Raw genomic sequence first — 20,824 nt, forward strand, 5'->3', positions numbered from 1 at the left:
CGTCACGTGATGTCAACACCAATAATAAGGAAGTGGATGAATATATTTTTTGCCTTTTTTTGAATGAAAATATGAAGTTTTTATTCACGTTGTTACTTGTTCTGTGCAGTCATGAACTGCCTGCAGTCGCCTCTAAAAACAGCCCGATTCAGACGTTTGTAGTTCCTCACAGTCACATGGACGTTGGCTGGGTTTACACTGTCGACGTGAGTAACTTCTGTTCAACATATTATTATTTTTATCTTTGTCGGATAGATCTTCAAAAGCAATACACAAGATTTAAACTGACGATATCACAAGAAAGTAAGAAAGAATTGTACTTAAATCTGGAGCAAAGAATATTAAAACGCAATATCACAAGAAAATGATTTAAAGAAAAAGAGAGTATTATTTGAACTTAATGAAATATTCAAGAGCAATAAAAATTTATTTGCAATTTAGACAGGAAGACAAAGTATTATTTAAGGTAAATTATACTCAGAGGGGAAAAAAGGATTTAAAAATACAATGGCACAAAATAAAAAGGAATACTATTTAAATGTATACAACTAAAAAAGGAAAGGATAATTGTCACTAAAACAATGTTTATTATTAACATCACAATGCTATTAGTCAATACTTAATTAATATGTATTTGGGAAGGTATTAATGCGTTATGCAATTAAAATCTAATGATATAAGGTTTAATGAATATTTTCTTTTATAAACAATCAATTATTTAAGATCAATTCTCTTGTATGTGTTGTTTTAACTGCCTTGCTATGGACCACAAATCTGAAATAAAACTATATACAGTAGTGATTCAGTTTCCTCAGGGGCCACGTTCATACAGTGGCTGTTGTTAGGGGCCGTCAAGCAAAAGTGAAGAAGTGAAAAGTATGAAATCATGCACAAATAATTATTGTATTGTATTTCATATAAGTTAAAAAAAAAAAAAAATTTAATCGCAGTCTTCTTCCCAAATATATGTTTTTATATTCCCTTAATTTTTTTTGGAGGGTCAAAAAATAGGATCAATAAATACTCCCCTAATAACAAATAATCTATTGTCATATTCAGAGACTATTAATCTCAATTTCAGTTTATTTAAAAGGAAAATGTGCAGTTACATTAAAAAGATGGCTGCACCAGATTTAGCACAATGCTACTTTCCATGATTATTAATGACGAATAGAAATAATTAAAATCTAAAATAGTTAGTTACTACATGGTCTTTGACCTCATGATGAGGGCCACACTTGAGGGCCACACTTGTCTGGTCAACAGTTACTGTCCTCCATGAAGTCAGCGAAGGTCGTGAACTTAAACCCTTGACTTCAGGAAAGCATGCACGCGTACGCAGCCAACGTCTACACCAGCGTGACGGAGGAGCTGTCCAAGGTCAAGGGTCGCAAGTTCATCGCGGTGGAGCAGGAGTTCTTCCGGCTCTGGTGGGATAACGTCGCCACCGAGTCGCACAAGGAACAGGTGAGAGACGACGTCTTGTTCTTCGCTGTCCATTGAAGTGAAAAACTGTTGTTTCAGGCGAGACGGCTCGTTGAAGACGGGCGCCTTGAGTTCGTGCTCGGGGGTCAAGTGATGCACGACGAGGCTGTGACGGACTTGGAGGATGAAATATTGCAGCTCACAGGTTTTTTAAATCATTTAACTGCTTAATAATGAAGCTTCTATAATGTTGGAAATGTGTGACTTGTCTGACACAGAAGGTCATGGGTTTCTCTACCAGACGTTCGGTGTGCGTCCGCAGTTTTCGTGGCACGTGGACCCGTTTGGAGCGTCGGCCTCGACCCCGGTCCTGTTCGCCTTGGCTGGATTCAACGCTCACCTCATCTCCCGCATCGACTACGACCTCAAGGACTCCATGCAGAAAAACAAGGTCGTAGTGAAATCATATTTGTTGTATTATTATGATTTATTTTCTCAATGTTTTTTTAGTTTTACTCTAAACTAGACATTTTTATTGAAAGTATATGTTTAGTTTTTAAATAATTGCATACAATAATTTATATTGAAAGGTTGTATAATTATGTCTTTTTTTATTTTCTTTAAATAAATGTATTGAATTTAAAAAATCTAAAAAAGAAACTCTACCTTAATAATTATTGACAATAATAAGTTTATAAATCCAATTCCAATAATAAGAAAATATTTTCTTTAATTCAATATTTCTCAATTTGTACCAAATACCAAACCTTTATATCAACATTTTTATATAGAACTGAAAAGACAACAAATAGTGTATTTTGTTAATTATTAAATACAATAGTTTGTATATTGAAAAGTTGAAATATTTTTTAGATTAATTCTATAAAAGAAAATTATATACATTTTCCCATTTGAATGAAAACGTTTTAAAAAGTTAAAAATATATATTTTTTATCCATAAAGTCGAATGAAATGTAATCTTAAAATGGTGACACAATTATTCAAACATTTTTTCATATTGACTTTGAAAGGCTACACATTAAATAATATTTAATTGAGAAAAAACAGTATTTGTTATTTATATTGGAATTAAAATATATGGATAAAAAAGATCACGTTTCAAATTGTTTAATTCAATTTTTAAAAAACAAAACAAATTAAAACTTTTAATACACAAATAATTGAATTAAATTATTCAATAAAAACAAATATAACCTTTAAATATAGCAAACATTTATTTCAATTGTTTAAAACGTACATTTACAATTAAAAAAAAAGTTTCATCATTAAAAGTTTTAAATTAATGTTTTAATTTGATGTGTTTGTTGAAATTAACCATCAATAGTTGAAATAATTAATTAATAATTAATTATATTCAAAGTCTCTTGACGTTTCATTATTATTGATGTATTATAAAGGAGTTGCAGTTCGTATGGCGAGGCTCTCGGTCCCTGAGAGAGAAGCAGCAGATCTTCACTCACACCATGGACCAGTTCAGCTACTGCACCCCGTCTTTCTTGCCCTTCTCCAACAGGTGACCCGACATTCTACAGAGCCTCACAGAGAAATACTACACAGCCTCGCGAAGTAATACTACAGAACCTCGCGGAGAAATACTACAGAGCCTCGCAGAGAAGTACTTGCCTTGCAATAATATTTTCTGAGCATGGTGGAGTAATACTCTCGAGACCTGCAAAGTAATATTTTTAAAGCCTCGCAGAGTTCTACTAATGGAGCTTTGCAGAGTAATACTACAGAGCCTCGCAGAGAAATACTACAGAGCCTCGCAGAGTAATACTGCAGAGACTCGTGGAGTAATACTGCAGAGCCTCGCAGAGTAATACTACAGAGCCTCGCGGAGTGATACTATAGAGCCTCGCAGAGCCTTGCAAAGTAATTTTTTTGCAGCATGGTGGAGTAATACTCTCAAGACCTGCAAAGTAATATTTTTAAAGCCTCGCAGAGTTCTACTAATGGAGCTTTGCAGAGTAATACTACAGAGCCTCGCAGAGTGATACTACTTAGCCTCTTAGAGTAATACTATCAGAGCCTCGCGGAGTAATATTACGTGGTCTCTTGGAGTAATACTCTCAGAGCCTCGCGGAGTAATATTATGTAGCCTCGCGGAGTAATACTGTAATACAGTTCAGCTCTCACTTGAATCACAACTCCTGCGTTCTTGCATCTCAGCTCCGGGTTCTACTGGAACGGCGTGGCGTTGTTTCCGGACCCGCCCGAGGACGGAGTGTATCCCAACATGAGTCTGCCGGTCACCGGGGAGACGGTCCACGCTTACGCCAAGACCATGGTGGAGAACATCAGGCGGAGGGCGGCGTGGTTCAGGACCCGCCACGTGCTCTGGCCATGGGTGAGTTTGAAACTGTTGCATGATCAGTTCACAGTAGAAACAGCTGGTGAGGCTTCATGAAACAGCTGGTGAGGCTTCATGAAACAGCTGGTGAGGCTTCATGAAACAGCTGGTTGGGCTTCATGAAACAGTTGATGAGGCTTCATGAAACAGTTGATGAGGCTTCGTGAAACAGCTGGTGAGGCTTCATGAAACAGCTGGTAAGGCTTCATGAAACAGTTGACGAGGTTTCATGAAACAGTTGATGAGGCTTTATGAAACAGTTGATTAGGCTTCATGAAACAGCTAGTGAGGCTTCATGAAACAGTTGATGAGGCTTCATGAAACGGGTGGTGAGGCTTCATGAAACAGTTGATGAGGCTTCATGAAACAGCTGGTGAGGCTTCATGAAACAGTTGATGAGTTAATGAGTGACTTTATTTTAAAAAGGTCACTAGATGTCACATCGTTTTCAAACTAAGAGTGATATCTATAGGTCTTTTAAAATCAAGTCACTGTATCATAAAGTCACTGTATCATGATACCTCTCCAGCTGTTTCATAAAGCCTCATCAACACAACTGTCACTAACTCCACTGAAACACGGTGATGTTTCCAGGGATGCGACAAACAGTTCTTCAACTCGTCGGTGCAGTTCAGCAACATGGACCGTCTCATGAGCTACATCAACCAACACAGCCAAGACTTGGGTCTGAGCGTCCAGTACGCCACGCTGAGCGAGTACTTCCAGGCGGTCCACCAGTCCCACCTGGTCTGGGACGTCCGTGGCAGCGAGGACTTCCTGCCGTACTCCAGCGGTGAGGGATCCCTGATGTTGTGTCGGTCCGTGGTGCTGAACCTAACCATGTGCTCCGTGATCCAGAACCGTTCCAGGCATGGACCGGATTCTACGCTTCCAGGAACGTCCTGAAGGGGGCGGCGCGTAGAGCCAGTGCGCGGCTGCACGCGGCCGAGACCCTCTTCGCTCGATACAGGATCGCTTTCCCCGACGGACCTGTGGATAAAGACCGGGCCTTGAAAACACTGAGAGCTCTGCGCTGGGCCGTGTCCGAGGTTACGATTCACAATAGATCATTTTTTATTATAAGTTTAATTCAACATTTCCCTAAATTAAAAAATAATACAAACTATTAGCTTGTAAGTAAGTAAGTAATTTTTATTTATATAGCGCTTTTCCAGACCAGGGTCACAAAGCCCTTAAACAATCAAAACAATATTCCATAAAGTATATACTTTAAAGATCAAGATAAAACTGATAACACAACAGGAGTATTTATGTAATACAGTAGAAATCAAACCCTTACATATAAGTGTGTCAAACAGTAGAGTTTACATAAAACAAGCTCAGATCATTACATCACCAAAAATATCTATAAATGTTGTTGTTGTTGTCGTTGTCTTCATCATTGTGTTCGTCGTTGTCTTCAATGTTGTCTCCATCTTTGTCTTTGTCTTCGATGTTGTTTTTCGTCTTTGTCTTTGTTTTCAATGTTTTTTTTGACGTTGTCTTCATCCTAGTTTTTGTCTTTGTCTTCAACTTAATCATTGTCTTCGATATTGTCGTCAATTGTGTCTTTGACGTTGTCTTCATCCTAGTTTTTGTCTTTTGATTGTCTTCGATGTTGTCTTCAATGTCAATTTTAATTTAAAATCATTTAATTCTGAATATTTAGTCAGTATTGTTTCTGTTATTGTGAAGCATCAGTTTATCTGCCTTCCATTGATCAGAGCTTTTTTAACTTTGAGGGTTGATGGGAAAAACTTGTCATGATTTAAATTAAAATGTGTATTTAATATTTATATAAATAAATGAGAATATAAATATTTAATTGTGATTATTTGGATTGGTAATGTAAACGTTAAAACACGTTATTAAGATAGATGGATAGATAGATAGATAGATAGATAGATAGATAGATACAACTTTAAAGTGTGACATCAACACGTCCTATAAACGTTGTTTTATTCACGACACGTTTGGTTCTGGTGTGACTCGTGTGCAGGTCCAGCATCACGACGGCATCACAGGAACAGAGTCTCCTAAGGTGGCGAACATGTACCTGCAGCATCTGTCGGCGGCCTTGACGGAGGTGCAGGAGCTGCTGGTCGATCTACTCCTGACCCTGCACCACCTTCATGCTGCTGATGCTCGTCAAGGTCGACGACAAGGTTGTTTATGTCAAACATGTCGTTGATACAAGCGAGTGGAGAGAAGCTTCAAGTGTTTCATTGACAGCAGACGATCCAGAGCCTTCAGAGCAACACGTCCTTGTGTTCAACCCTCTGGCCTGGAACATCACGACCATCATCAGCGTCGCTGTGGAACATCTTGTTGCTGCTGTTCTGGACGATGATGGACAAACTGTCCCTTCACAGGTACTTCTTTGACGCGTCAGCAAAAATATATGTACGTTGACTTGTCGTTGTATTCGTCTTGTTGTTGTTGTCGTTGTTGTCGTTGTCTTCATCATTGTCTTCGTCGTTATCTTCGATGTTGTCTCTTTGTCTTTGTCGTTGTCTTCATCATTGTCTTCGTCGTTATCTTCGATGTTGTCTCCGTCTTTGTTGTTGTCGTCATCATTGTCGTGTTGTTATCTTGATGATGTCTCCGTCTTTGTCTTTGTCGTCATCATTGTCTTCGTTGTTATCTTGATGTTGTCTCCGTCTTTGTCTTTGTTGTTGTCGTCATCATTGTCTTCATTGTTATCTTGATGTTGTCTCCGTCTTTGTCGTCTTCATCATTGTCTTTGTTGTTATCTTGATGTTGTCTCCGTCTTTGTCTTTGTTGTCTTCATCATTGTCTTCATTGTTATCTTGATGTTGTCTCCGTCTTTGTCTTTGTTGTCTTCATCATTGTCTTCATTGTTATCTTGATGTTGTCTCCGTCTTTGTCTTTGTTGTCTTCATCATTGTCTTCATTGTTATCTTGATGTTGTCTCCGTCTTTGTCTTTGTTGTCTTCATCATTGTCTTCATTGTTATCTTGATGTTGTCTCCGTCTTTGTCTTTGTTGTCTTCATCATTGTCTTCATTGTTATCTTGATGTTGTCTCCGTCTTTGTCTTTGTTGTCTTCATCATTGTCTTCATTGTTATCTTGATGTTTTCTCCATCTTTGTTTTTGTTGTCTTCATCATTGTCTTTGTTGTTATCTTGATGTTTTCTCCATCTTTGTTTTTGTTGTCTTCATCATTGTCTTCATTGTTATCTTGATGTTGTCTCCGTCTTTGTCTTTGTTGTCTTCATCATTGTCTTCATTGTTATCTTGATGTTGTCTCCGTCTTTGTCTTTGTTGTCTTCATCATTGTCTTCATTGTTATCTTGATGTTTTCTCCATCTTTGTTTTTGTTGTCTTCATCATTGTCTTTGTTGTTATCTTGATGTTGTCTCCGTCTTTGTCTTTGTTGTCTTCATCATTGTCTTCATTGTTATCTTGATGTTTTCTCCGTCTTTGTCTTTGTTGTCTTCATCATTGTCTTTGTTGTTATCTTGATGTTGTCTCCGTCTTTGTCTTTGTTGTCTTCATCATTGTCTTTTTTGTTATCTTGATGTTGTCCCCGTCTTTCTCTTTGTTGTTGTCTTTGATGTTGTCTCTGTCTTTTTCTTTATCACTGTCTTTAATGTTATCTTCGATGTTGTCTCCGTCTTTGTCTTTGTCGTTGTCTTCATCATTGTCTTTGTTGTTATCTTGATGTTGTCTCCGTCTTTCTCTTTGTTGTTGTCGTTGATGTTGTCTCCATCTTTTTCTTTGTTGTTGCCTTCAATGTTGTTTTTGACGTTGTCTTCATCCTTGTTTTTGTCTTTATCGTTGTCTTTATCATTGTCTTCTTCTTTGCCTTAGTCGTTGTCTTTGTCTTTGTCTTCATCCTAGTTTTCATTTTTTGTTGTTGTATTCGATGTTGTTTCCGATGTTGTCTCTGTCTTTGTCTTCAATGTTGTCTCTGTCTTTGTCTTCAATGTTGTCTCTGTCTTTGTCTTCAATGTTGTCTCTGTCTTTGTCTTCAATGTTATCTCCATCTTTGTCTTTGTCGTTGTCTTCAATGTAGTTTTCGACGTTGTCTTCATCTTAGTTTTTATTTGTCATTGTCTTCTTCTTCGTCTTAGTCCTTGTCTTTCCACGTCGATGTCATGATCGTCAGCATAAATCGTCTCAATAACGAACAAAACCGTCTTTTCTCATTTCCTGTTCCAGACTCAAAGGTCAGCCGAGTCCAACGTGACCTTCGACCTCTTCTTCGTGGCTGACCTGGGCGGCCTCCAGCAGAGGAGATACATCGTTCAGTTCTCTGCGAGTCGCTGCAGACACGAGTCCACGAGCTGCACTCCTCAAGCTCAGGGAGTCGAGTTCCAGCGACAGGAAGTGAGCGAGCGGAACCCAAGAGGACGAAGACTCGTCCCGGTCGTCAACGACTGTTACGAGCTCATGTTGGACCAGGACTCCAACCTGCTGCACAGCATCACTCACCTGTAGGTGAAGGTTCACCTCCCCGGGGCAACCCTTGAGCAAGACTCTCTGTGCCTCAGGCCTGAAGGACGACGGGTGGAGGTGACGCAGGAGTTCTGGGAGTACGAGGCCAACGGGGACGTGAGAGAAGGTCCGATCTCTGACAACTACGTCTTCAGCGCCGACGCGTCTGCGGTGCGAGCGTTCCAGGCTGTGGAGATGAAAGTGTACTTCGGGAAGATCGTGTCTGAAGTTCGACAATACTTCTACAGGTGTGTGTTAATTTTCTGTTTGTGTGTGTCTGTGTTTTCCTTTGTGTGCCTGTGCTAGTGTGTGTCTTACTATGTTTGTTTGTGTGTCTGTGTTGGTGTGTGTCCTTCTATGTTTGTTTGTGTGTCTGTGCTGGTGTGTGTCTTACTATGTTTGTTTGTGTGTCTGTGTTGGTTTGTGTATGTTTACGTGTGTGTTTATGTGTCAACCTTTCTATTTGTGTGTGTCTGTGTGTATCCGTTTGTTTTTGTTTGTGTGTGTCTGTCTGTGTGGGTCGGTCTGTCTATGTGTGTTTTTGTGCCTGTGTTGGTGTGTGTCTTTCTATGTTTGTTTTTGTGCCTGTGTTGGTGTGTGTCTTTCTATGTTTGTTTGTGTGTCTGTGCTGGTGTGTGTCTTTCTATGTTTGTTTGTATGTCTGTTTTGGTGTGTGTCTTTCTATGTTTGTTTGTGTGTCTGTGCTGGTGTGTGTCTTTCTGTGTTTGTTTGTTTCTGTATGTGTGGTTTTTTTTTTGTGTGTCGGTGTTCTTTTGTGTGTGTGTTTTTGATTGTGTCTGTGTTGGTGTGTATGTCTGTTTTTATATGTGTCGGTCTGTCTATGTGTGTTTTTTTCTTTGTGTCTGTTTATGTGTGTGTTTATGTGTCTGTCTTTCTATTTCTGTGTGTCTGTGAATCCCTTTGTTTTTGTTTGTGTGTGTCTGTCTGCGTGTGTCGGTCTGTCTATGTGTGTCTTTTTTATTGTGTCTGTTTGTGTACATCTGTGTGTGTATTTTAGTTTTTTTAAGTGTGTGGGCCTGTCTAGGTGTGTTTTTCTTTGTGTCCGTCTGCGTGTGTGTGTCTCTCTTTGTGTTTTTTTCTGTTTGTGTGTGTCTGTGTTTATATGTGCATGTCTGTCTGTTTTGTGTGATTCTGGGTGTCTGTTTTTGTTTGTGTATGAGTTGGTGTTTTTTTTCTTTGCGTCTGTTTGTGTGTGTGTTTATATGTCTGTCTTTCTCTTTTTGTGTGTGTGCGTGTGTATCTGTTTGTTTGTATATGTCGGTCTGTCTATGTATGTTTGTGTATGTATGTGCCTGTCTATTTGTGTTTTTTTCTTTGTGTTTTATCTTTGATTGATTTCTCTGATCGTCGTATGATGTGTTTGTTTCTGTCATCACGAAGACAAAAAGGTGACAAAGATCCATCTTTCTCCGTCGTCACTCGTGTGCCTTCGTTCTGCTCGAGCGAAGAAGCGTGTCGGCGTCTGGAGCAGAAATACTCTGTGGGTCCACTGGAGGTCAACACGGAGGTCGTCCTGCTGACCAGCACGTCTCTGGACAACAACAGGACTCTCCACACCGACGACAACGGCTACCAGATGATGAAGAGGACGCACAGGAAGTTCACCAACAACACAATAGCAAGGGTGAGTATTTAAAATTGTTTGCTAAGCTAGCTCATACTCACCTGCTAATAATATTTATTATTATTTGTTGTCTGAAGCTAAGCTAATAATATTTATGCTAATAATATTTATAATGATATGTTGTCTGAAGCTAAGCTAATAATATTTATGCTAATAATATTTATCATTATATGTTGTCTGAAGCTAAGCTAATAATATTTATGCTAATTATATTTATCATTGTATGTTGTCTGAAGCTAAGCTTATAATATTTATGCTAATAATATTTATCATTATATGTTGTCTGAAGCTAAGCTAATAATATTTATGCTAATAATATTTATCATTGTATGTTGTCTGAAGCTAAGCTAATAATATTTTTGCTAATAATATTTATCATTATATGTTGTCTGAAGCTAAGCTAATAATATTTATGCTAATAATATTTATCATTATATGTTGTCTGAAGCTAAGCTAATAGTATTTATGCTAATTATATTTATCATTGTATGTTGTCTGAAGATAAGCTAATAATATACATTATTATATGTTGTCTGAAGCTAAGCTAATAATATACATTATTATATGTTGTCTGAAGCTAAGCTAATAATATACATTATTATATTTTGTCTGAAGCTAAGCTATAGCAACATTAGCAGAAACACAGGGATGAGCTTGAATAACTCTCCCTCCAGAACTACTACCCCATGACCCGGGCGGCCTACATCGAGGACCACCTCAGCAGGATGGTTCTGGTCAGCGACCGAGCTCATGGAGTGTCCAGCCAAGCTGACGGACAGCTGGAGGTGAGTGCATAACTATGGAATAAAAACATTATAATTTTTAAATAAAAACGTTCATAACTATGAATTACAACCAGTTCAAATGCTGGGACAGTGAAGGTCACTGTTGGTCGGACGGTGACAGTGAAGCTCTTGTGTTCTTCAGCTCATGCTTCACCGGCGTCTGTGGAACAACCAGCCGTGGAATCTGGGCTACAACCTGACGCTGAACGACAGCTCTGTGGTTCGACCCACACTGTGGCTGATGTTGGGATCTAAGAGCAGCGCCTCCAGACACATGGTAGAGATGCAGCACAGACCTGTGGTCGTGAAGGTTCACACAAGTATGTGCTGCACTGATGAAGATGACGATGATGAGACTCTCTGAGGAACCTCTGTGTCTGCTCAGAGATGAAGAAGAAGACTTCTCTGATGAAGTCCCTGGTTCTCCCTCCAAACCTCCACCTGCTCAGCCTCAGCGTTCCTGGATGGAACTTCAGCTCCGACCACCAGGATCACCTGAAGAACCTTCACTCAGGTGCACCGACATGTTTCAGTGTTTGATGACCTGGAAACACTAACATGTGACCTGGACCTGAAGATCCAGATCCAGACTACGACAGAGTCCTGCTGAGGATCATGCATGTCTTCGAGGAAGGAGAAGATCCTGAGCTGTCGAAGTCCGTCACGATCGACCTGAAGGTTCCTCAAGACTTCATTCTTCATGTTTTGAACGAACCTTTGATGGAAGTTTATCAGTGACATCACAAGTCTATCAGTGACATCACAAGTGTATCAGTGACATCACAAGTTTATCAGTGACATCACAAGTCTATCAGTGACATCACAAGTGTATCAGTGACATCACAAGTGTATCAGTGACATCATAAGTCTATCAGTGACATCACAAGTCTATCAGTGACATCACAAGTCTATTAGTGACATCACAAGTGTATCAGTGACATCACAAGTGTATCAGTGACATCACAAGTCTATCAGTGACATTACAAGTCTATCAGTGACATCACAAGTTTATCAGTGACATCACAAGTGTATCAGTGACATCACAAGTCTATCAGTGACATCACAAGTGTATCAGTGACATCACAAGTCTATCAGTGACATCACAAGTCTATCAGTGACATCACAAGTGTATCAGTGACATCACAAGTCTATCAGTGACATTACAAGTCTATCAGTGACATCACAAGTTTATCACTGACATCACAAGTGTATCAGTGACATCACAAGTCTATCAGTGACATCACAAATGTATCAGTGACATCACAAGTTTATCAGTGACATCACAAGTTTATCAGTGACATCACAAGTCTATCAGTGACATCACAAGTCTATCAGTGACATCACAAGTGTATCAGTGACATCACAAGTTTATCAGTGACATCACAAGTCTATCAGTGACATCACAAGTGTATCAGTGACATCACAAGTGTATCAGTGACATCACAAGTTTATCAGTGACATCACAAGTCTATCAGTGACATCACAAGTCTATCAGTGAGATCACAAGTGTATCAGTGACATCACAAGTCTATCAGTGACATCACAAGTCTATCAGTGACATCACAAGTCTATCAGTGAGATCACAAGTGTATCAGTGACATCACAAGTCTATCAGTGACATCACAAGTCTATCAGTGAGATCACAAGTGTATCAGTGACATCACAAGTCTATCAGTGACATCACAAGTCTATCAGTGACATCACAAGTCTATCAGTGAGATCACAAGTGTATCAGTGACATCACAAGTCTATCAGTGACATCACAAGTCTATCAGTGACATCACAAGTGTATCAGTGACATCACAAGTTTATCAGTGACATCACAAGTCTATCAGTGACATCACAAATGTATCAGTGACATCACAAGTCTATCAGTGACATCACAAATGTATCAGTGACATCACAAGTCTATCAGTGACATCACAAATGTATCAGTGACATCACAAGTCTATCAGTGACATCACAAGTCTATCAGTGACATCACAAGTCTATCAGTGACATCACAAATGTATCAGTGACATCACAAGTCTATCAGTGACATCACAAATGTATCAGTGACATCACAAGTCTATCAGTGACATCACAAGTCTATCAGTGACATCACAAATGTATCAGTGACATCACAAGTCTATCAGTGACATCACAAGTCTATCAGTGACATCACAAATGTATCAGTGACATCACAAGTCTATCAGTGACATCACAAGTGTATCAGTGACATCACAAGTTTATCAGTGACATCACAAGTGTATCAGTCACATCACAAGTCTATCAGTGACATCACAAGTGTATCAGTGACATCACAAGTTTATCAGTGACATCACAAGTGTATCAGTGACATCACAAGTTTATCAGTGACATCACAAGTGTATCAGTCACATCACAAGTCTATCAGTGACATCACAAGTGTATCAGTGACATCACAAGTTTATCAGTGACATCACAAGTGTATCAGTGACATCACAGGATAATCAGTGACATCACAAGTTTATCAGTGACATCACAAGTTGAATTGAAAAATGATTGAAAGATTTATTTAAATATATTTTTTAATAATTGAATCTTGAAAAAGTCATATTTACATAATGAAGGGTTTTTATGATGTTGCAGTAAATTATTTTTTTTAAATCATTTAATTCAATAATTTCTAAAGTGAAAGGTTGAATTCGTTTTTTGTTTTTATTATTTAAAAAAATTAATATTTACAGAATATAATATTACTTTATATTCCATTCAAATAATTCAAAAATAGCTGTTTTAATCATTTTTTTGCATTGAGTTATTATTTTTAAAATAATATAATTGATATATTTTGAGGTTTTTGCACATATAATTTAATATTCTAATTCTAATAATACAAAATACCTATTAATGTTTTAAATCAGCTGAGAAAACATTAATTATCTTATTGAATAATTGATGACACGCGTTTATACAGACATTTTTTATCTTGAATTAAAATTATTATTATTATTAACATGAAATGTATCTTTGAATGTTTGGAATTCGAATATAAAACATTTATAAAATATTAAAAATGTTGAATTCATTATAATAAATAATACTAATTCAACATTTTCAATAATTAAATTATTAAAGACTAAGGAAACAATTCAATAAAAACTAAAAGAATAAAAGCTTCAGCATTTAAATGAATACATAAAACATAATAAAGTTCATTAAATATTCTGATGCATTGATCAACTTCCATACACTCGATCATCAGCTCTGAGCTCTCGTTCACAGGAGGTTCTGGCAGGACTTGGAGACGTGAGGAGGGTCGAGGAAAGATCTCTGACAGGAACCTGGGACGCGGCGAGTCTGCAGAGATGGAAGTGGAAGACGGCGGAGAATCCTGGAGGAAACACGGAGCAACAACGAGGTGACATGTTTTAAAAAGTATTTAAAATGTGTCACTTGAACGTTTCTGTGATGTTTTCAGAGAAGAACGAAGATCCAACTTCCATCGTGACCATCTCAGCCAAACAGATCCGAACCTTCTTCGTTTATTTCAACTCCTGAGAGATTTTTTTTACATTTCTGTGACCTTTGATGACACTTTTAATGAAACTGTTCTTGTTTAATAAATATTTGTTTAATCTTCTCTGTGAATTCATCTCAACTTGTTTTCCTGCAGCACCTTAAAGTAGACAAAATATAAACAAACTATACCATTTTAATTTGATTTCACCTTTAAAATGAAAAGTTTATTGTTAATGTGTAAAATTATTGATTTAAATGTAACTTGATTTGAATTATTTATCTAAAGCATTTTAAAAAAGATTCTACACAATATTTTAGCTCAATAAAACATATGAAAACTTGCAAAAATGCAAGTAAATGATCTGTTTTCGTATCATCTATATGTATTTTTGGAATCTTCGATTCAGTAAATCCAACCTTAAACATTTAAATTAGCAACAAGTTGTCAAATCAAAAATCATTAATGTACTTAATTATGTATTTTTTATATACTAATGATAAGAATTTAAACTATTGAGAAGTTCGAGTGATACTATTTACTAAGTAGGATTAAATATTTAAAGGCCGGTTGTATTTGAAAATAAAATAAATACTTTAAACACTGACAGTTTATTTCAACACAACTATGCAGTACAAATACTACGTCATTAATCATATAAAAACATGACAAAACAAAAATAAATGACGTAATGAGGCTGAAATAAAGGCGTCAAAGCCAAAGGAAGCTTTAAATGATCCTTCTTGTGATGGTGTGTTTTCTTAAAGGCTGCTCGTTTTTAAAAGATCTTATTGATCCATTGACTCATTGACTCATTGATTCATTGATTCATTGATTGATCGTCATCGCCCCCTGGTGGCGCAAATGAGCTTCAGGTCTGATGGAGGAAGAGAAGAAGAAGAAGAAGAGTGGGCGTGTCTTACGAGCAGCGTCCGGAAACATGGAGGCAGTTCTGAGTGACATAGTCGCTCCCGAGGATCTTCTGGTGAGTTTTCGTGTCAAACTAACTCTCACGACAGAGAACCATCGAGTCAACCTGACGTCATAGATCATAGAAAGTTCGTTTTATGAAGAGTTCGCTTGATGACGTCACAGCGTTGTGTTTGTGTCGTGTCACTCTGATGCTAATGCTAACGAGCTAATGCAATGGTAAACAACGTCACGCATTAAATATTTACTACTTTAACTTTTCATTTTTCAGAAACTAAAGCTGAAATAAGGAAGTTATTAAGTTGATAACTTCTGGATAGTTGGAATGGACCAGAAGTTTAGGTTGAAACGATCGAAGATGTTGTATTATTGAGTCATATAACTTTAAAGCAAGAATCATATTTAAATAAGATTTTAACTGACATTTTTATTCGTTCAGGCTTTTCCTTGATTCTCGGAGACTCTTGTGTTTGTCTCAGTGTTATCTTGACCTTTAAATTATATATTTTATGAATAATGTTTTGATTTTTTTTAGACCCTGGTCTGGAAAAGTTCTCTATAAATATAAATAACTTACTTACAATCATTCAAACATAATCTCTGTCGAATTCCTACAACATCTGTTCAATAAGTTGTCGATATTCCTGGTTTTGTAAACTAGAGAAAGAATCAAAACCACAGTGTTGGTTATTATACGTTGAAAATGACCAGATAAATTAAATAAACAAAGATATATACTTGCCTTGCCTTGTAAAGTTGTGAGTGTAAACTTGTAAACTTACATTTTTTTCAAACCAAAATACGTCCAAACATCAGCTTTAAAAGCTGCTGGACTCACTGTATCCTCTCGTCCCCAGTCATCGCCAGGATCTAGTTTAATTCTTCCGTTAGCTGTGGAGGACGTAATTACTGCTGCCATCCAGTGGCCTGAAGTTGAATTGCAACACAAAAATGAGCGTTGAATACGCCTTGAATAAATTCATGTTAATTTCAAATGACCAAATAAAATTGGTTTATTTTAAAAACAATGTAAACATGAAAGAACTATGATATAAAATAATAATTATCATGTGAAAAAAATGATATCGCAATATATCATGTTAAAACGTTAATATGAACAAAAATGTTGAACTAACCTGACTTGTATACGTGAGATACTGTTTGAATTATCATGAAATATTTGTCTGGACTGTGAGACGCACTCTTGACTCTCGACCCACGACATGTCTGCACAGAGGTTTGAGAAGAAGTACAACAGTGAGCTGGTGAAAGGAGTCGTGTCCAAGGAGACCAAGTTCGAGTACTCCTGGTGTCTGATCCGCAGCAAGTACTCGGCCGACATCAAGAAGGGTATCGTGCTGCTGGAGGGTGAGTGTGTCATGGAAGACTAGAATAAATCATCACGCCTCCATCCATCTTCCTCACCGAAGGCTTTTATTTTGACGCAGAACTCACTCAGAAGGCGTCCAAGGATGATTCAAGGGACTTTCTGTTCTACCTGGCCGTGGCAAACTACAGACTTAAGGTCAGGATGAATCACTCTTTGGTTTTTAATAAGGCTGCACGATATATGGAAGAAATGTCATATTGAAAACATGTGATAATTTTATTTTTTCATTGATCAATCAATCAATCAGTCAAATCAAGCATTTCTTAAATCCACACTTCGACCAATCAGTGTCACGTTCTGTAAAGTTGTCAATTTGTACTTCTATGTCTCGTTGTCGTTTACGTCTCCGTCCGTCTGTGAACTGTGCGGCGCAGCTTGCTAGGCTTGGTTTCTATGGCGACGCGGCGTGCTGACTTAGCTCAGTATATCCACGGAAGTAAAACTAACTTATGATCTAGTCAAACACTAGTGATCCAGTCACTCGTCTCTTTCAACCTCCTTTTGTTAAAGCAATATATCGTAAGAACTTTTCATCTCGTCTCAGTTGTTTTCTCATAAGATCGTGAACTTCCAAACAAGTGTAAACCTGTCCGTCTTCGCCGTATGCTAAAGAGCTAAGTTGTTACAAGGAGGTGGATTTATTATTGATTTGATGATATCACGACACGCCGGCGGCTCCTCTCGGATGTCGCTCAGTTTGGCAGGAAACGGATGCAAGTCCCACGAGACTGAGCGTTATAATTTATATTTTTCTACGATCATGTTGGGACAGAAGCGCGGGAATAAACAACATTTTTAAAAATATCGTATTAACATCGATATGGCAAAGCAAACCACCAACATCGAATATCGCACATATTTTCATTATCATGCAGTCGTATCGGTTACTAAACTCCTTTTGTGATTTTATTTATTTATTTTTCCAACTAAAATGTTTTTATTGATTAACAATCAATCGATTAATCTGGTAAGTATCTCAAATGGTGAAAAGTCAGTCGAGCAGGTTTCTGGTTTATTTCTTCTTTTTTAACTACGCTCAACATTACTTGAATTAAAACTATGAAAGGATGATCTTTCTCAGAGCTGTTGCCAGAAAAGAGACACAAATGTGTTTTTTGCGCATTAAGTTCTGAGAGAAGACACAAAAACATGTAATTGTCCAGTAAAAATTTAATATAATTTCCTCATGTAAGTATCTTTATATCTTTGACATCAGAATATTGATTGAATTTCAAATGTTTAAACACTTTTTTACAGAAATGTATATAGATGTATTTATGAAGCATTAAATGATCTAATAATTGCATTGAGTCAATGAAGTTGTGTTTTCTAATCATCTAATTACAACAATTAGGAAATGTTCAATATTTCCCATGTTTCAAGATAGTGTTATACCATCATGTTTATATTTAATTTCAAATGGAAAACATCAATTTTAGAACGTTTATATTTGAATTAAAATATCAAACGATGTGTAACAAAATAATCAAATGATTAAAAACAATGATACAATAAAATAACTTTCAAAATACAAATGATTGAATTACATTAAAATATATATATATATATATATATATATATATATATATATATCAATTCAGATTATTCCCAACCATTAGTCGAATTTCGTCGTGAATTTCAGGTGAACTCTCAACAAATGTCAACTGAAGTATGTAGTCTCACCAAAAGGGGGCAGTGTCCCTCACACTTTATCGACCTTATGTTTTTAAACCACGATTGAAACAGAGAAAATGAATCAAAGTCTGTGATTCTCAGGTTTAGTTTTTTGTGTTGTTTTCCTCATATTTTCTACACTGTCACAACACCAGAGTCAAGTACTGGACAATACTACACATATATACTTGTTACTACACTATCACAACACCAGAGTCAAGTACTCGACAATACTACACATATATACTTGTTACTAAACTATCACAACACCAGAGTCAAGTACTCGACAATAATACACATATATACTTGTTACTACACTATCACAACAACAGAGTCAAGTACTGGACAATACTACACATATATACTTGTTACTACACTATCACAACACCAGAGTCAAGTACTCGACAATAATACACATATATACTTGTTACTACACTATCACAACAACAGAGTCAAGTACTGGACAATACTACACATATATACTTGTTACTACACTATCACAACACCAGAGTCGAGTACTCGACAATACTACACATATATACTTGTTACTACACTATCACAACACCAGAGTCAAGTACTCGACAATACTACACATATATACTTGTTACTACACTATCACAACACCAGAGTCAAGTACTGGACAATTCTACACATATATCCTTGTTATTACACTATCAATATATATCACTAAATACTGTATCGTCATCCTTGTATTGTGATACTCTCATATCAAGATATACTTGTCAATACACACCTATAGTAAATATTAGTAGTATATATTGTAATCTTTGACTCGTTGCACTCGAGCTCCAGATAACCAGTACTTTCTTATTAGTATTGTAGTTTTATTCTTGTTAATGTTGTGTTGGAGCAGGAGTATGAAAAGGCTCTGAAGTCCATCCGGACGCTCCTGAAGAACGAGCCGGGGAACAAGCAGGCTCTGGAGATGGAGAAGCTCATCGACAAGGCTCTGAAGAAAGGTAAGACTCCACCTGCTTCTGGAAAACTTCCTCCAGCAAACTGACCAGCGCGTCCTTTTGTCCAGACGGGCTGGTCGGCATGGCGATCGTGGGCGGGATCGGACTGGGCGTGGCGGGGTTAGCCGGCCTCATCGGACTGGCCGTGGCGAAGGGAGCGTCTAAGTCCTGAGTCGTGTGCTGGTTCAATGCCGGACTCACACACTGACGTCTCACCAAACTTGTAGGTTGAAGATGTTTTTTACAGCGAGTGGTTGTATCTCTTGAGCACTTTGTCTTCACACGTGTACATAACCTGTGTTCGATCGTCCTTCGTGTTCTTGTTCAAGTTCGTCTGACTCGGGAATGTTTCGTTGCTTCTAATGCTTAACTGAAGACGTGAGTCGAAGGGAACACTGATCAATACATTCATGTCAATTATATTTGATCAATAATCTGATCCATTACATTCTCTTTTTGCGTCAATAAAGTTATTTGAAATGCACTGAAAAATGACTGAGTATTTTTTCAGAAGTCACTTCTATCCTGAAACTACATTAATGTTTATGTATTATGTACATTAATGATAAAAAAAAGTATTTAGTACATATTGTGTTGTGGAATAGAAAAGTATTAATGAAGTAGAAATAAAAATAATTTGTTCATAGTTGAAAATTGTTTGATTACAGTTGAAAATTGTTTGATTATAGTTGAAAATTGTTTGATTATAGTTGAAAATTGTTTGATTATAGTTGAAAATAGTTTGATTATAGTTGAAAAGTGTTTGATTACAGTTGAAAAGTGTTTGATTATAGTTGAAAATTGTTTGATTTTTGTTGAAATTGTTTGATTATAGTTGAAAATTGTTTGATTATAGTTGAAAATTGTTTGATTATAGTTGAAAATTGTTTGATTATAGTTTAAAATTGTTTGATTACAGTTGAAATAGTTTGATTATAGTTGAAAATTGTTTGATTATAGTTGAAAATTGTTTGATTATAGTTTAAAATTGTTTGATTATAGTTGAAAATTGTTTGATTAAAGTTGAAAATTGTTGGATTATAGTTGAAAAATGTTTGATTACAGTTGAAAATGGTTTGATTATAGTTGAAATAGTTTGAATATAGATGAAAATTGTTTGATTATAGTTGGAAATTGTTTGATTTTTGTTGAAATTGTTTGATTATAGTTGAAAATTGTTGTATTATAGTTGAAAATGGTTCTATTAGAGTCGAAAATGTCTTTAATACAATATATGTGTATGATTTAAGGTGTACAATCATATGAAACGTAAAAATACACTGGATCCGATGTCAAAGGACAAGATGAGGTTGAAATAAAAATAAAAAACTATCAGTGGTTGGTATTAATAATGTGATCTTGACTGCAGGCTCGTGGCCTACTTCCACTGCAGCACATTCTTGATCCACGAGATATTCACGTCTCCTGCACGTCTTTATGGCGGAGAAGCTTAAAGTTGGGTTTATCAGCCTTCGTGCTGTCACTCATTAACGCCTGACGCCACCGAAACTGCACGAGGATCAGCGTTAATATTGTTCGGTGTGATCCAGTGAGGCGGAGATAAGAAACAAACACCACAGCTATGATGACAAAACTCTTGTCGGACCCGAGAAAGTGTTTTATCACACTCTGTACTTTCTTCTTCAAGTACATGATATTCACCGAAACATGATGATGACGCTACA

At 37.0% G+C, this 20,824-nt stretch overlaps 2 protein-coding genes across 4 annotated transcripts; both read left to right on the forward strand.

The window, feature by feature from the left end:
• The first annotated feature begins 17 nt into the window (after positions 1–17).
• Positions 18–14,291, forward strand: man2b2 (mannosidase, alpha, class 2B, member 2). Of its 3 annotated transcripts, none has more exons than XM_087788564.1 (19): positions 18–206; positions 1,321–1,467; positions 1,525–1,630; positions 1,704–1,876; positions 2,844–2,959; positions 3,616–3,793; positions 4,391–4,589; positions 4,655–4,845; positions 5,796–5,961; positions 6,029–6,168; positions 7,982–8,256; positions 8,314–8,505; positions 9,659–9,902; positions 10,577–10,687; positions 10,830–11,007; positions 11,073–11,201; positions 11,265–11,365; positions 13,934–14,069; positions 14,130–14,291. In XM_087788564.1, exons 1-19 carry the CDS (start codon positions 72–74, stop codon positions 14,207–14,209), a joined length of 2,997 nt encoding a protein of 998 aa, XP_087644690.1. In that variant the 5' UTR covers positions 18–71; the 3' UTR covers positions 14,210–14,291. The 3 variants fall into 3 exon arrangements, with proteins under 3 accessions (XP_087644690.1, XP_087644691.1, XP_087644692.1); XM_087788565.1 differs by having other exon boundaries at positions 6,032–6,168; XM_087788566.1 differs by lacking the exon at positions 18–206 and having other exon boundaries at positions 1,360–1,467; positions 1,727–1,876.
• Positions 14,292–14,961: 670 nt separating this feature from the next.
• Positions 14,962–19,631, forward strand: fis1 (fission, mitochondrial 1). Its single transcript, XM_087788567.1, has 5 exons — positions 14,962–15,153; positions 16,334–16,466; positions 16,547–16,623; positions 19,037–19,142; positions 19,208–19,631. The coding sequence occupies exons 1-5, from the start codon at positions 15,049–15,051 to the stop codon at positions 19,309–19,311; spliced, it is 525 nt and encodes a 174-aa protein (XP_087644693.1). The 5' UTR covers positions 14,962–15,048; the 3' UTR covers positions 19,312–19,631.
• Positions 19,632–20,824: the final 1,193 nt, after the last annotated feature.

This window comes from Callionymus lyra, chromosome 4 (assembly GCF_982586985.1).
Source record: "Callionymus lyra chromosome 4, fCalLyr1.hap1.1, whole genome shotgun sequence".
Classification (NCBI taxonomy): Eukaryota; Metazoa; Chordata; class Actinopteri; order Syngnathiformes; family Callionymidae; genus Callionymus; species Callionymus lyra.